We start from the raw sequence: 17836 nt of genomic DNA, 5'->3' as shown, positions 1-17836 counted from the left end.
GCTCTCATTAAAGATAAAAGTGCAGTGCAACTATGATGTCCCAATTCTAGGAAAACATGTCTGATCCAAGGGAAAACTAACCTACCGCTTTGTTTTCCATGTATTTGCTCCTTCAGTTGTCTCCCATTATGCAATTTGGAGAGGATAATACAAACCTGATGTGCCACAGGAATTTGTCTAACACATGACTACTAAGGGATGCTTCTAGAGGAACATGCTGACAAGTTATTCATCCCCCTCATTCTCTTCCAATTTGGTGGGGAAGCTAATGAAATTAAGATAGCAAGTCATCTGTCAGTTTGGGATCAGCTTTTCTGGCCAGCTAGTTCACTGCTGACTGTCAGACTGGGAACTGGGCTCAAAATGTTCAAACCCAACACTGCGCTGGCTCAGCCTTGGACTCCTGCCTTGAAGGTAGCAGCCTGCGCATTCTGCTACTTGCTCAGCGTGGGATGGAGGCTTTGAGGAGGAAGGACAGGCAATTTGCAAGCTCTGTCTGAAGATTTATCTGCGTTAGGAGGGCGGAACTCTAACTCATTAGCTTCTTAGGTGCTACAGAGGTGACCCTTAGAAACAGGAGAGGATTGCAGACATTAGTAGCATGAACTGATGTAATTATAGACCTGAAGGCAAGATATTTAAAAATGCAACACTAACACTGAAGACACAGGAGAAAAGCATTACACATTTGAGTCAGCCAATTTAAACAGTTTCAGAAATCATATAAATTCAGATCTTCAATACTAAGACGTCTTAAGGGCGAGTTTCCCCAAAGCAACACCACTGGAAAGGTCTGAAATAAGCAGCACATGCTGGATTACTCCAGCAGCCGAGTGCCCAAACACCTCCGGAGCTCTTTCAGCCTTCAGTTTCCTGCAACAGCAACTACCAATAGCTATAGAACACATTAAGAACCCCACAGACCAGAAGTTTTGCTCGCAGCGCTTTCCCAAACACACCAGCAGTCAGGAAAAGCATGCTCACCAGACACTGAGCACACTAGCTCCCTTAACTCTTAGAAGTTCCCTATAGGAAGCTACTTAATAAGCTCTCCATAAGAAAAGGCTGGCTTCAAATAAAAGGAACTAAAGTATTATGTATCTCTTTGTGAAGGCACTATGAAGCAGTAAGTCATATACAGGTGCACTTTTTAATCCCGGGAATAGATGTCATTTCATGTAGACATTATACAGTGTGGCTACTGTGGGAAAATACTTCATGTTTTTCAAGAACTTGTAAAATCCCCTTACACTGCGTAAATTTTCAATGTGCTGGGAAAGTAGCCACGATACACAGAGAAAATACAGCAGCATTTCAATTGGCAACAGAGTGAAAACAGATGTGGACGTATAGAGAAATAACATTATTGTAGATGACTGAATACGGCTGAGTGGGTGGGCAACCTGGAGGACCCTCTGAAAAGGAACATGTTTAATACAATACTGGCAACCACATTAAAGCTTCTTGCTATAGGAAACTTCTGGTTGTTACTGACTAGCGTAGTTAGTCAAAGTCTTCATCTGCAACCTCCTTCCAGGAGATAACTCAAACTGTGTATATGCCGAGTAGACAGGCACATGAGCACAAGGGGTGAGGAAGAAATCACCATGTTTTATGGACTGTTATAAGCACCAGGAACTGGACAATGAAGAGACCCAATATTTATTTGCCTATTTATGGTACTAAACCTAATACTCGTGCAACACCTGTATTGTACACCTCCAAGTCTCCAAGGCAACTGCCTTCACACTTGGGTTTCACAACTAAAAGCAAGTTGGTGCAGAACACTATCTCCCTAGTTCATACACACACACACACACACACAAAAATGTTTCTTACACTTTCCTACAAGCTTACTTGAGCAATAGCAGCAAGTAGCTGGCAAATGCTGCACAGCCAGCAAAATCTGGACATACAAGGGATAAAGACCAAGCACGAAGCCAAAGCATCTGCAACAGGAGAACCATTTGGCAGCTGAAGAAATGCATAAATGGATTTAAAAAAAGGCATTTAGAGAGAAAAGTACATGTAAAAAATAACCCAAGATGTAGAGGTATAGCCAAACCTTGACCATGCCAGAACACGTACAAAGATGCACAGTAAAAAAAGATATGCAAATCATCTGGATTAGCAGTTAGATCATTAACTATACACTGGAAATATTAAGGATAATTTACTAGGAACAGGGTTTTCCCCCTTTGTTAATGTACACTATGTTCAGCCCCTTGGCTAAAAACTGCTTTTATATCCTTGTGGATGTTTTTGCAGAGTAAGTGGGTTTATCTTAATCCCATAAACCAAGGATTTTGTTCCCTCTGAATACACAACTCTGCTGCAGGACAAATGGGGAAGAGAAAAAGGAACACATACATTTGTTATGTACATGGAGATTTCTCCTGAAGCATTGGGCATTAACACCAGGGGCAGTTAAAATCCAAACCCTTGTTCTTCACATGCTTTCTTCAAACAGAAAACAGAAAATCCCTCCTGACAGGAGTGTATGAACTTGTGTCAGCAGGGTAGAAAGGGCTTAATATTTCATTCATTATAAAATTAAGAAGGTTTGATAAGCAAAGACGAAACGACAGGCTGGCCATGGCACCAGGCTCCCTGCTTCTCTGAGGTCTTTCCTCTCTTGGACTCTGAAGATACTATAACTATTAGGGGGAAAACCAGCATCAAGCTCTTGAAGAAGGATTCTCTAGATCCTGGCTGAGTCCAGAATTCACTTTTGGATCTCTAAGCTGCTGTTAAGCAGTGAGGGCTGAGGAGCTTTCGCAGTCTCTGCATAAGCTTGCAGAAGAAGGGCTATGTGATGCTTATTACCTAGAAGTCTTGAACTGGTCCTCAAGAGGAACCTTGCAGAGATCTAGCTGTCCTGTCACTACCACAACAGCATAAACCATGAGATACTTGACCACAGAGGGATGACTGCCTCACAGCAACAGATAGTAAAACCTTGCCAGCAGCAAAGCCTCCTGCAGAAGGATTAAAACCCTGAAAATAAAGAGCATACCATCCTTCTTGCAGTGTCATCACTTCTATAAAGCACTTGTAAGGAGCTAAGCACCCGTGGTAGGTGTGGAGCAACAAAGACAACTGAAAACTCACAGACCACAGGAACTGCATCAGCACTGGGGTGGGTATTCTACACAGACAATAATAAAATCCCTCTGTCAAAGCAGTATGGCAGAAAAAGTACTTGCACTGTATCCAACATTCCCTTCATAAAACACCTCCTCCTCAGACCAGCTGCATAATGGAAGTGATGAACAAGAAAATGATGTGGTCATTACGGTCTACAGAACTGAAGAGTCCTGGCTGCAGGCACAGCATCCCTAATTACACATTCTCTATACCTAATTACTCATTCACTAAGGCTTGTACTTATTGTCACCTGAGCCAGTAAACAGGTCTTTGGAAGCAAGCAGCAGGGCATACAGATGTCCATACCAACATCTTGGACATACATTATGTTAGAAGAGAGAACATATACATAAGAGAACACCAAGTGCTGCAAACCATCCACCACTGAATCTTGCTATTTATTATCCCACTTTTTCCATTAAGCAATGTTACCTTTCCCTGTTAGTTCTCTTACCCTATTCCACAAAAAAGCTGAACCACCATGATTCACTAGAGGGCTTGGAACAGTGACTACATTTGGATTTTATTCTCAAAATGCTTTGAGAAACTCAGAAGACAGCAGGTATACAACTGGGAGCTGCATGACACTGTGCCCCTCATATAAGAACTGTTTAGTGCTTTACTACTGCTCATTCAAGGAATTTGTGCTTTCCACTACACCAAGAATTCTTCATATTTTAGATTATTCCCGATTAAAGCTAAGTGAAAGTCCAGAAGAAAACTAAAAGTTACACGGAGAAACTGCTGTCATGTTACATGGGAAGAAGTAGTAAACGGTAATACAGAAAACAAACACAAGGACTTAAACCTAAGCAAACATTAATTCAAAACAGTGATCGACTGATGTTTGCTGCTTACATTATTTCAGTCTAACAACCTATAGACCCCTAACATATACCATGCCACTTTTTACACATATACATGGATCTAGTTAAAGTTCAGCATATATTTGTTTCATACAAGCAGAAAGGCCCAATTCCACAAGAAAATAAAACAAAGGGAAAACACTTCCAAGAAGTGAAAAGTGGGCTTCTGGCTTCATTTGTAAAAGTCACAGGATACTCAGGCTATGTTTTGAAGAACGTCTGAAATCAAAGCAAGGCCAAAAAAGCAGAGTGTACTACTGGGGCACTCCATGCCTGAACACTACATTGGCTTTCAGATCAGTCTGAGGTAAAATATCACTTTTAGTATTCACTTAAGTATTAGCATTAAGGCCAGAAATAAGGCATAAACAGTGAAGTCTAGAAATCTAAACAGCTTTAGAGAAAAAGGAATGGGAAGCTTTTTCTAGCAAGTGTTACAATCAAATCAGGATTCTTGGCAGAATTTGAGACTTAAGAATGAAGTTCCTAATGTTTACAGCTGTTTAGATAAGATCCAAATGTGAACAATATAAACTGATGAAGTGTTGTCCCTGCATTCAATTTCTCCAATATGCATAATGCTGCTCAAAGGTCCTCCAAGTAAAACTGTTCCTGAGTCTTGCTGCAGCTTTGCTGAACCCTTTTTAAAGGCACTTTTAAAAAGAGCAGATTAACCTTATACTGAGCAAGATGAATCTGGACAGTGGAATATGCTAATGTCTTACAGAGGAAGAAAAAACTTGCAGAAACTGCATTAAAGGCCACTGACACAGAATACAGGAAGCCGCTTTGGAAGAAAGCTGGCTGTATGATACAGCCCATTTCATGAGGCGTGGAGACAGCATGTTCTCCAAGTGTCAAAATGGTGTTTTACACCAGAGGGAGCTGAAGCAAAGCAGATAAAAAAGACAGCTAATGGAAGCTTATCTAGGGGAGGACAATTCAGCCCCAGGACTCTCTTACAGCCCACAGTGGTGGCAGAGCTTGACTTGAGGGAACAGAACACACCGCAAATGCAGGACATGAGGGACCTGTAACTGCCATGTAAATGAAGTGTAGCTGCACTAAATCCCCATGCTCTGCCCCATGCATCTGTCACTGGATGCTCTCAAGAGACAAGATGCTGTGCAAGCCAATCTTTGAACTCACTGGTACTGTTCTGCTTCCCCAGGGAGGAAGCAAAGAATCCTCTCAACTCTACTCAGGAGAGCCCGCAACAGAAGGGTGTGGATGAACAAAGCAGTTGCTCTTCCCTGAAAGGTCTGTCTTTACAGAAATCCCAAAGGAGATTCAATGGTAGCATCTGATGAAGAAAACCTTTTGCATGCCAGCAGCTGCAATGATCACAGCAAAAATCCTCCATAGGGCTCACTGGTTTTCTCTTAAAGGATCTCCATTTCCACCAACTTCCATCAGCTTGGTCAAACACACAAGACTAAAGTTTCAAGCTTTCACGTTGCACAGATGCAACATCAAAATACACTGACTTTGAATGGAGTCCTGCTCACAGCAAAGTGACAGGAGAAGTACTGCTGTAACTTCCAGAGCTGAAGAGGAAATCTTGAAAACACAAGCCAACAGCAATGCAAAGAGAGCAGGGTCCTCTGAGGCACTTCAATGGCACACACATCTGGACTCTACACAACACCTCACAAAGAGCAATGCTGCTGAAAAACCAAGTAACTGCACCTTTTAGGTTTCACTGGAAACAATAACTTTATGCACAACACCATAACGATACAAAGTTCTATTGAAACAGGTAGCGATCAGCCCCTCTCAGAGCACAGAGGCATTCCAAGTACTCTAACAAGAACAGTAAATCCCTCTTTCAGCTGAGCAGAAAAAACCCAGCACTCTTAGTTTGGCCATTTTTGACAAAAGAGGGATGTGGACCTGCCTGACTGACTCCAGAGCATGGCCATGGAGATGCTGCGAGGGCTGGAGCAGCTCTGCTCTGGAGCCAGGCTGAGGGAGCTGGGCTCGGTCAGACTGGAGAAGAGAAGGCTCCTGAAGGGGAGACATTAGGGCAGCTCCAGTGCCTAAAGGCCAGGAGGAAAGTTGGAGAGGGGCTTGGGACAAGGGTCTAGGGACAGGCCAAGGGGAATGGCTTGAACCTGCCAGAGGGGAGACTGAGCTGAGCTCTTAGGCAGAAGCTCTTCCCTGTGAGGGTGCTGAGGCGCTGGCACAGGGTGCCCAGAGAAGCTGTGGCTGCCCCATCCCTGGCAGTGTTCAAGGCCAGGTTGGACACAGGGGCTTGGAACTGGATGAGCTTTAAGGTCCCTTCCAACTCAAACTATTCCATGAAAGAAGTCAAGCCAGGGATCCATTCCATGCTAGGGATATCTGAAAGGAGTCTTCTGCCCTGGTCAGAAGTGAGACATAAAATTTATGCCATTCACCTTAAGAACTTTGTCCCTGCCACTCAAAAGCCTCTTCTTTCTTGGGCCACTTTCAGTTTTAAGACATGTCATTTGCAAACTGCTGTGGAGTAAAGACTTCAAAGGCTGGCTGAAAAAAATCCAAGGCATATAATGCTGACCAGATTCTACACACACACAACTTCTCCAGCATCATAATTATAGAACAGTACTAAACAAACCCACTTCCCTCAGACATCATACACTGTGACTTTCATAAACAAAGATCTCTTGATGCTGGCAGGGACTGAGGATGAGAGCCAACTTCTTCCCCCTTTGCAAATCTTTCCCAAGGTTTTAGAATTTCAGTTCCAGTCCTAAACTGTGAACTTTTCCAAATTCCATCAGAACACATGGTGTTTATTTGATGGCCTGGTGCCATGTCTTCCTAAAGTCTTCAGCAAAACCACATTTTGAGTCTCATCTCAATTAGGTGGACCCAGGTCTCCATGGAAACAAGAGGAGGGCACTTGCCATGTGCCTAAAGATAAGGGGAACATTTATGAAAGAAGTCTTCTCAACTCATCACCAGAAATAGATCCTGAGGGGAAAACACAATAGTTGGCCAAGCTTCACAAATAATATGGAAAAAATCCAGGGACTTGGGGTTCTGGAATCGGCAGTATTAAACTTCCCACTCTGGCAAAGTGCCGATTAACACAGTCCCACTAAAACAGCTGACCTTGCCCACAACACTTTGGGACTGCACCCAGGGCCAGGATGCCGCACATCAACCCCATCACCTCCATAAACACGGTGTTGCAAAAGCAGGTTCAGTTTTTTTCTGGGATAAGCTCTAAATCAGGTTTTCCCTTTAAAAAAAAGCTCCTCAAGAGCTTGGCAATTCAGCATCTGACTTGGAGACATTTAAAATCACTGGACCACCTCTAGTGAAATGAAACCTAATTAAATATTTGGCTTCACAGCAGAGGTGGAGAGTAACGACCTCTTTCCAAGAACCTGGTTTCAGATCTCTAAATGTCCTGTTATTTTCAAGTCCAATGATTTCAGAAGTGGCATTATGTTCCTAAAATGTCTTTGGCATCAAACAAATACTGGCACTACAGAATTTTCAGAGAGGCATAGGAACCGAGTCATTGCCTATTTTAACCTGCAGCTAACAACACTTGGTGGTTGCATGGACTTTTGACCCAAAATGCAAACAGAGCCCAAGGGAAAGAATTCAAATTTGCTATTTATCATTCCTTATTTTTCCTTCCAGGGGTGAATTCAGGTTTTGGATTACTTTTCAAATTCTGTCACTCAGTCCAAAGGCCAGAGCACATGTTCCTTTGAGCTTATCTCTACCGACAAGCTCATTCAGTAACAGCTGCAATGACCAATAAATTTTATCATTAGAAGCAGCCTAAGAGAATACGGTTCATGTTTAGGCTCCAGAGGTAAAATACCAAATGACAAGATTATTGTGTTACATCAAATGTATTTTCCTGTATTAAAACATCAAGTCCTTTGGAGATAAAATAAATGTGTTATAAAACCACATAAATGCTAATATGGTAGCCTCTGGCTCATCATTACCTCCCTAAACGCTGATCCTTTGACAGCAACAGGAAGATCTTATAAAAAGTCCAGGCAAATATTTGAAGAAAAAACATTTTGATATTCAGAGATGCAAAGTTCTCTATCAGAGCTAAGATGAGAGTCTTATTTAAGAGCTTCCACACATTGCTTTGAAAAATGAAGGAATGGCAAGAGTATGAAACTGAGGGAGAGCATGACTTCAGGCTTAAAAACAGCATAAGGGGAGGAAAACATTAAGAAGTGCTCCTAACCTTATAACCAAGTTATGTTGTTATTTACCATCTACATTTTTAAACACTGTTAAAAGCTTCTTTTGACAGCTCTTTAGGGAAACAATCTGTGAAAAGTGCTTTGAAGGGTGATTTATTAGAAAAATTGTAAGAGACTTCTGGATGTGGAATGATTACTGGCCCCTTGACTACTAGCAGAAGTCTAACCCCACTCCAGTTGGCAACCTGGAAAACAGCAGTATTTCAGAAGGCTTGAAGAAAATATGCAAAGTGGGAAAGATGTGACATGGTACAATTCCCTGTCCTGCTGCCATCCCCCTCAGTTCTGCAGTTTCGAAGGACCAGGAGTGGGAAACACACTGCCTGTAGAAACCGAGCAGTGATAATTCTGGAAGTAGCCAGTAGTTTTCCAAGAGAGACTTCTCCACTCCAGAAGAATGGACAAAGACGCATCTGTTTCTTGTATTTGGGCAAACAGAGGCAAACAGTACTCAAAATTCTACCTCAAGTGATTGACAACTGCTATTAACCAGGTTTTTCACAGATTTCTAGACACAAGCGTGGAATGGAAAGTACACAACTACAGGAGATTTCCCCCAAACAGCCCTAATTCTTCCTCTCTGTTCTTACCTCCCTCCATCTGAGTAGGACACACAGGAGTTCTCTGCATGCCCCAGTAATATTTAACATAGTTGAGGATATCACCATTAGATAGAAACTATGGAGAGTATGGAATGGGCAGAAACTATGGCAACAGCTTTACTCCTCGTACACGGCAGCAAAGACAACTGGTTTCCCACACTTCTTACTCACGTTACTATTTTTAAGTGCTAGTGGCACAGCGTGTTTTACAGCACTTTCTACCCTGCCAGCTCCACCTCAAAGCCTGTCAGGAGATAACTGCAGAACATGCAGAGTAAGGGGTTATCACATCATACACCTGAGCTTTATAAAATGAAAAATAAGAGCTTATGAGCAGGAAGAAAGTTAGGGTGTTAAAGAGCATTATCATAGAATCCCTACACTGGAAAAGACCTTTAAGATAGAGTCCAACCATTACCCCAGGACTGTCGAGCCCACCACTAAACCGTGTCACTAAGGGCAAACTGATCTCCCCTCATGATCTCCATTCACAGCCACCCCCCCCCATCTGCCCTCTCATAATAGCCCACGCTATATAGCTGCTTCCTGTACATGGCCATCTCTCAAGATATCTCCTCATGGCCACCCCTGATGCCCCATGGTCACCGCTCACACCCCATGGCCACCTCTCCTCTCCCCTCATGATCTCCACTCCCCCCTCACAGCTATGTTTCTTGACCTCCAAACACCAGTGTATTTTCTATTCATTTTGAATAGATCAGCCTTTACTTTTCAGGCTGTGCAGTGCAAATTTTTCTAATATTTTGAGGGTTTAATATATTTATTGTTAATTTAATGAAATTTAGGGTTTTTTTAATTACATTCATTACTACAATATAAGTTCAGTGGCACATCTTTTCCCCACTCCCCAATATTCAGAGACTGAAAATAATTTATATTTGATATTGATGATGAGAGAAGCATAAAGGGTTTGGGGTTTTATTATACCATCAAGAACATTCCAATTGAGGAGCTTCATTTCTGTGCATGGTACTAGCAAATCTACAACAACTAAAGAATCAAGGGATTAAAAACCGGACTGTGACAGTTCAAAAGGCCCCAGGGTTCTCAGACCATCTCTAAGGAATCCTCCTATCCCTAATTAGAACAATTCCTACACAAATGTTCCACCTACACCTGAACAAATAACTTACTCTGAAACTTTAAAAATGCATTACAATGTCGCTGAACTCTGTTCTGCACAAAGGTTTTCATGCTGCTTTTTGCCCATTTTCTTCACTGAACTGAGCCAGAATTTTGCAGAAAGCCAGAAAATACCACATTAAGAGTTCTTAATCCCACTGGATTCTTATCACTGTAATATCACTCTGTCATTCCTTATAGGGAGAAGCCACCTCCCTCCAAATAAAGTGTATATCAATCAGCTCACAAGTAAATACCAAGTTTGATCTCACTTTATTTAGGCTACATTTCATGCCTAGTTCTTTGAGAGTTTATAGACTGTGTAGCAAGAGTTATAAGGAAAATACTTAAAATGGGATCATGTTCTCCAGCAGATACCTTTCACAGATCGGCAAAGAGGTCTGCATAATTTTGTTTACTGAGTGCCAAGCAACACAAATTCCCATTTGCCATAGCAGAATGAGTCCATTAGTTCACATCTGTCTGAAATATCAAAACATGCATTTCCCCACTAATGAATTTCAGACCAATAATTTCACATCCATCACGTGGTTGAAATAAATCCATTAAAGCCTGTGGTATAACTTATTTTGTGGTGGGTACACAGCAAACCGAGCAAGACAGATTTTTGCTGCTAGGCAGAGTACTAAGATGATCCTGATTTATCAGGAATGCTTTGAAAGGACTGAGCAAACCCAGTCTTCAGCAAGATAAGCAAAATTTTACGTCAAAGAAAAGAACAGCCATTCCTGCAGTTTTCTACTGCTGACATCCCTGTGGGGTTTCGCATTACAGGACTGATTATTGTTCTCATCAAATCATTGGACAGGGGAAAAACATCCTATATGGTAAAGAAAGCTGTATTTGCAATGCTTTAGAAGTAGTAAGTTACTAAATGAGCAACGTTTTAAATGATTGGTGTTTAAGATATTTAACCCGAGATCACAAAGTGAGTGTAACCAAGGTGTAAGAACATTCAGCAGTATGTGGAGTTGTCTTGGAGTAATGTGTCTTAAAACAGCTATTTTATTAAAATCCATAGTTCCAAAAACCTTTAAATTCAAAAAGGATGCTGTTAACACTTAATGCACATACTGTGGCAGTAAACTGCTGAGGCTATTTTTTACACAGTCTGACAAACCAGAGCTCACAAAGTCACTGTGATACGAATATGTATGACAGACTTCATTGCTCCAACACGCACCACCTTAGAAACACTAACAATATGCAATGTTATTTCTCCTGCAGATACTATATATCAGAAAACATACCTCTATATCCTGTATTATCTTTGGGTATAAGGACCTGTAAAATGAATTTGGAGGGCCGTCTGTTGGTCTGTTTTTAAACAGGTACTGATCCCTAGAAAGAACCAGAAATGTATTTTTCAATGTAGCACAAAGAATCCAAACTTTAAAGGAATTCAAACTCTGCACAGAACAGAACCTGATGACATATGCACACAGAACACTTGTGAGAGGTTTCAGTATTGCTGTTACAACCCTTGTTACAATTTGACAGCTTTATTTAAATTGTTCAACACTAAAAAGGCAACAGGGGTTTCCCTTACTGTTTTCCAAATTAGGGTTCACTGTTTCAATAAAGCTTTTAGCTGACAGGGTGTTGCCGTCGTGCTCTTTACAATACGCCTTGCATTTTGCCAGGCACACCACTAGAGAGCACAGAGAAACAGGTTTCTGAAGCAGAACGCCCCAACCCTTGGGATACTCTTAAAAGGATAGAAAAACTCCTTTGCCACAAACATAAATGCTTTCTCTTTGAGAGAAGCTTCTGCAGCCCAATGCGCTATTTTACATTTTAAGGAAAAATAATGTTGAATTGGAAATAGTTCATTTGCAAAAAGGAGAGGGGACACAGCCAAAGCAGGAACAGGAGCCCATAGCTCCGTGGCAGACTTACGCATCTTGGTGATACCAATTCACTATAAACTTACTTTTTGGCAGAGCTCTTGATTAGGGCGATTTGTAAAGGAGAACACTGTAAAAGGTGAATTTCGGTACTGTCGCGGTACTTACCAACCCCTTCTTTCTGACAGTCCCTTCCATAGCGGATCTGTGCGTACCATTCTTTCAATCAATTTTTTCCATAGCATTCCTTCAGAGATGACTCTCTGCCATTCCTTACATACCAGCTCTGCTGCACAGAGTGATCTGGCATCAAGATAGGAAAGGATGTTTTCTGCTATGTGATCTAAGCCTTGCTCTACAAAGAAATAAAGGCAATGAAATGTCAATCACTTCACAGTAAACTACTGAACAAACTTTGCAATACATTCAAAGAATCCAACACAGCTTTAAGGCACTGGAGCAACATGGGAATTAAATTATCATACCCAGAAGCACCAGTTACAGACTGATCCACATAGGTACATCAAAATCTGTGACACTTCACTCCTTTCCTAGTACAGTCTGCCTGCTGGACTGTCCCACTTCCACAGAGCAAGAATGAGCACAACCCAACATCTAGCAGTGTGCAAGCAGCAGAAAGCATTTTGCTTCTTCTGGGCACAGAATCCTGGACTTTTTGAGCACATAACACATTGTGTGACATGATCCAAAAAGATTATCATCATCAAGCAGATGGTTTACTAAGCAGCAGTAATAACATGTCAATTCTTTTACTATTTCTTTACATAACAATAGATACTTCAACTCAGAAGACAGGACTGCACAGGAACAAACACAGACATAGTAAGAGTACGAGCAAAAAAACCTGCAAAACAAATCTCACATCAAATGCAAGAACATCTTTTCTATTTAAGCTCCTTCTGTAATCTGCAGGTGCCAAGTAAACTCCTGACTTTTGTTCAGATGGAATAACAGAATCATCATAGAATGGTTTGGGTTAGAAGGGACCTTAAAAGCTCAACCAGTTCCAACCCCCTGCCACAGGCAGGGACACCTTCCACTAGAGCAGGTTGCTCCAAGCCCCTGTGTCCAACCTGGCCTTGAACACTGCCAGGGATGGGGCAGCCACAGCTTCTCTGGGCACCCTGTGCCAGCGCCTCAGCGCCCTCACAGGGAAGAGCTTCTGCACCATAAATTCTAGTGCAAAGTCAATTTAGTTTAATTTAACAAAGATTTCCCAATGTATTTGGAGTAGCCACATGAACTGATAATACCCTTGCACCTTTCCTGCACCTGCTGCTCTCCCACCTTCTATGCTCTGCCACCTTCTACAGCAACAGAAAGACACGTGAGTGTGTGTACCGCTATCTGAGGACACTAGCTTTACTGGGTCAAACAATGAGTTCAGCAATGTACCACACAAGAACGCCCAAGTAAAACAACATTATTCCAAACAAAAGCCTTTTGGCAGCACTCAGATATCCCAGGAACATCTAGGTGTCTGTGCCCATGGCAGGGGAGCTGGAACAAAATGCTCTTTAAGATCCCTTCCAACCCAAACCATTCTAGGATTCTGTTCTATGATTCTATCCACCCGGGCTCTAATTTCACACTCTAATTTCACCTGCAACACAACCTATGTTGGTCAACATGCAATAGTTCTTAGTGCACTGGGGAAGCACTGGCTTTCATCATGAAGATCCTCACTACCAGAAGCAGCCAATTAACCAGTGCGATCCACCATGGTAGGATTAGATTTACATATTAAATGCACTCAACACATCAGCAAATTCAAATATACCAGAATTGGAGTCCTGCCCATTGATCCACATCTATGTAAGGCAATGTGCTGTAATGTATTACTTCATAATTATCAGTTAATACTTATCCAACAGCTCTGGATACTTAGGCTGAAGCCTGCTAAAAATAATAGGCACATCAGTAAAGATAATGAATACAGTAAGCTAGTACCACTGATCTATAAAGACATAACCAGGTGGAATTTGTCTCTGAACTTCGCCTAGACCTTGTCCTTTGCTGAGGGTGTTAGATTCAAAAATGTGATTGCAGTTGAATAGAGGGACCAACATAGAAACCACTCAGACAATCTACTTGCACTAAATTTAAAATAGCATCCAACTTTTCTTGCTCACATTCCAGCTCCAGTGTCACTGGTCCCACAAAAACAATCACTGGAAAGTCTGTCACTTATTTCAAAGGACCTGCAATTTTGCTTTCCCCAAAACTCCACTAGATCAGAGATCTAGAATAACTCCATCTTCATGAATCATGTATGTCATTTGGCCAAGCATGAAAAACATCTTTCAAAGTCAGAGATGACGACCTTTTTAATTTTCCACTTTATCCCATGACAGCCTAATTTAGGCTTCAAAACAGCCCTGAAAAATCAAAGAAACTATTCTTATTTTAAGAATTAACAAAGCGTGCTCATATAGTCCTCCACTACACACTAACTCTGGCATGCCCTTTGTAAAAACGAACAGCAATCAAAAGAAAAAAACAATACATGAAAAGTGTTTCTTCATTTCTTCTCTAATTTAGAGAACTAGAAAAAGTTTAAATAAAGTTTAAACAAATCTTTCAGTATCAGTCATAACAGATTCAAGTACCTGAAGTATAACAAGGCCCAAATAACCTGCGGGTCTCAAATCTAACTATTTCCAAAGCAGTGAAGTCTCTCTTAGAGCAATACCATGTCTCAGAGCAGCTTTAAGCTGCACCATTTTCTGCATAAGAAGTTGAAGAAAATACCAGGGCATTGAAATAAGTCATAAAAGCAGTCTTCCAGTCAAATGCATCCCAGCCTTTCTAGTATCACAGTATGCTAGAGATTGGAAGGGACCTCAAAAGATCATCTAGTCCAATCCCCCTGCTGGAGCAGGAACACCTAGATAAGGTTACACAGGAACGTGTCCAGGCGGGTTTTGAATGTCTCCAAGGAAGGAGACTCCACAACCTCCCTGGGCAGCCTGTTCCAGTGTTCTGTCACCCTCACTGAGAAGAAGTTTCTTCTCAAGTTTAAGTGGAACCTCTTGTGTTCCAGTTTGTACCCATTGCCCCTTGTCCTATCATTGTTTGCCACTGAGAAGAGCCTGGCTCCATCCTCGTGACACTCCCCCTTTATATATTTATATACACTAATAAGGTCACCCCTCAGTCTCCTCCAAACTATAGAGACCCAGCTCCCTCAGTCTTTCCTCATAAGGGAGATGCTCCACTCCCTTAATCATCTCTGTGGCTCTGCGCTGGACTCATTCAAGCAATTCCCTGTCCTTCTTGAACTGAGGGGCCCAGAACTGGACACAATATTCCAGATGGGGTCTCACCAGGGCAGAGTAGAGGGCAAGGAGGACCTCTCTCGACCTACTAACCACCCCCCTTCTAATACACCCCAGGATGCCATTGGCCTTCTTGGCCACAAGGGCACAGTGTCAGCTCATGGTCATCCTGTCGTCCACTAGGACCCCCAGGTCCCTCTCCCCTACACTGCTCTCTAACAGGTCGTTCCCCAACCTATACTGGAACCTGGGGTTGTTCCTGCCCAGATGCAGGACTCTACACTTTCCCTTGTTATATTTCATCAAGTTATTCCCCGCCCAACTCTCCAGCCTGTCCAGGTCTCTCTGGATGGCAGCACAGCCTTCTGGCGTGTCGGCCACTCCTCCCAGCTTAGTGTCATCAGCAAACTTGCTGATAGTACACTCAATTCCCTCATCTAGTAAATCCCTCATCTAGTAAATAACAACTTACAGGTTCTAAATACTGTTTACTTAGGATATATTTATCTTACTGTTACGAAAGAAGCAGTTCTCAAGGTTCTTCCATAAAATATAATCACTGCAAGGTCATTTTCAAGAGTCATGAATCTCTGGGTATCAAGGAGACAAATTAATTCACTGTGCAAAGTGGAGGACACAGCTAGCTAAAAGAAGTAAGGAAAACAGCTCTGCTGAGTAAGCATCCCCCTGATTGTGAAGGTTGCAAGTGTGAATAGGGCACAGGCCGTGTTTTAGCAGGAACAGATCTAACTGTTATTGTAATTTTCAGTACAAAATAGTTATGTTTGACAGTGTAAGATCAGCTCATGCAGAGCAAGTATATCATACAGTCTGTTACATCTGTAACACTGGAATCACACAACACAGTCCCCTACATATTATCCCAGCCTGGAGGACATGCATTTTGAAGAGGACTAGAAAAAATGTTCTACATCAAGCATTGCAGTTCCCAAAGCAAACAGTGCAGAGGATATGACAATTAACCACCATAATTCCATCCCAGACAATGTTCAAGGCCAGGCTGCATAGAGCCTTGGGCAACATGGTCTAGTGTGAGGCAACCCTGCCCATGGCAGAGGGGTTGGAACTGGATGATCTTAAGGTCCTTTCCAACCCAAACCACTCTATGATTTTATGATTAATTCAAACTCTGTATGAATAGAGCTGTACACAGAGGTTCCTGTATAAGAGGTGCTTAAGGCTTCTGCTTCACTGCATCATTTTTCTTTCAGTAACCATTATACAACACCTGAACTTAGCTCACCCTCCTTTCCCTCTCAAGAGAACTAAGTTAGTGCATTCACAATCCTCCCAACATGTGTACACAGTTCAGGGAGTAAAGGTGTATTAGTATTTGCCTCACATAGGGATATTTAGTCAAATCATTAAGTAATAAAAGAGTCTACAGTGCTATGACATGACAGAATTGATAATTCAGTTCAACCAGCATCAGGCTGTTTCAAGGCTGCACATCAAACATAAACTAACTTTGGAAGTAGTTAGAAAAAACTAAGAGTACACACCAAAGTAGGTTGCAGGTAAAGCAGCAGACCCAAAAATTATTAAAAAGGGAGGAAAACACTCTGATGCCAACAAAATTTCTGCAAAATGAAGCAGAATGACAAGTGCACCAGACTTCAGCTTCCAGCTCTTGCAGAGACACGATGCTGCCCTGTCCCTTCCATCTGATAGGCATATTTAATCAGTGGTAGCGTGGCTGAAGAGCAGAGGCACACAGACAAATCCTTTCTGATAGCTTTAACTTCCCATTGTTAGAAGAAAAACACTCCAGCTGTATCTGGGTTCCAAGAAAAGCCAGGAGCACAAGATACACCAATGACAGTCAAAGCTTTCAATGTCTGCACTTTCAAGGAGTAAAACTCTTTACTGGTGAACTGAAAGATTGCAGGTGAAAAAGCAAATGAATAATGCATAGGTCAACATATAAACTGTACAGCTGAAGAAACAGCTGTCCCTGGGCACATTGTGGACAAAATACCACTATCTCTAGTAAAGAATGGGCAACAGGGTTCATGCTGAACAGGTACACATCCATCCGATTCTCTTCTCATTCCACAGTTGAGGAATGTAATCCTGTCCAATTGGCATCATTTAGTAAACCAATCACCACATAATATACTTGCCTTCTGAGAGGAGGGAAACTCAAATGCTTTTAGTCAAAGAGTACTAAGCAGACCTAACTCTACCCTTATTTCAAACATGTACTTAAAGGTTCTGAGGCAGAGCAGCCACACTGGCACTCAGATCTACTGCTGACACCTCACTGAGGGTTTTGAATGAGTTTTGAAGTGTAAAGATCATGAACATGTCAGGTATGCAATGAACAATTCCCAAGTTATTCAAAGGATATTCTTGCACGAAATAGTGTTTTAAACGTTTATCTGTTGCTGCCATCTCCTGGCAACAAACTGAATGAATGATTACCCTCCTCAGATGTGTGCTCCGAGGAGCCGTGAAGTTACTAACAACCAGCCTAGTAAAAAGCCTACACTGCAAAGCATCCTTTGAACAAGTGCATGGTTCTGTGGGGTTTTGGTGGTGGTGGCTCTGGGGGTTTGCCCCTCTACTAACATACCTGTGTTATCTTTCAGAAGGCAATGAAGAGGACAGCTTGGGAGCAGGACTTGATCTGCGTCTCCGGATTAGCACTACTGCATCATT

At 42.0% G+C, this 17836-nt stretch overlaps 1 protein-coding gene across 4 annotated transcripts in view; it reads right to left on the bottom strand.

Annotated features, from left to right (window-relative positions):
* Window positions 1-17836, bottom strand: part of FBXW11 (F-box and WD repeat domain containing 11) — a 76847-nt gene that overhangs the window by 11966 nt on the left and 47045 nt on the right. For all 4 annotated transcript variants that reach the window (XM_061355445.1, XM_061355443.1, XM_061355444.1 and 1 more), the window contains 2 exons: window positions 12024-12210; window positions 11259-11349 (listed from right to left, as the gene is read on the bottom strand). In XM_061355445.1, the coding sequence (XP_061211429.1) occupies window positions 11259-11349; window positions 12024-12210 (278 nt within the window). The remainder of the gene's footprint in view (window positions 1-11258; window positions 11350-12023; window positions 12211-17836) is intronic.

This window comes from Neopsephotus bourkii, unplaced genomic scaffold, assembly GCF_033783945.1.
Source record: "Neopsephotus bourkii isolate Nb327-2 ecotype Australia unplaced genomic scaffold, CSIRO-AGI_Nbou_v1 NB_803, whole genome shotgun sequence".
NCBI classification, from domain to species: Eukaryota; Metazoa; Chordata; class Aves; order Psittaciformes; family Psittacidae; genus Neopsephotus; species Neopsephotus bourkii.
Note: the sequence above shows the minus strand (reverse complement) of the source record. Positions and strands in the feature narration are given on the sequence as shown.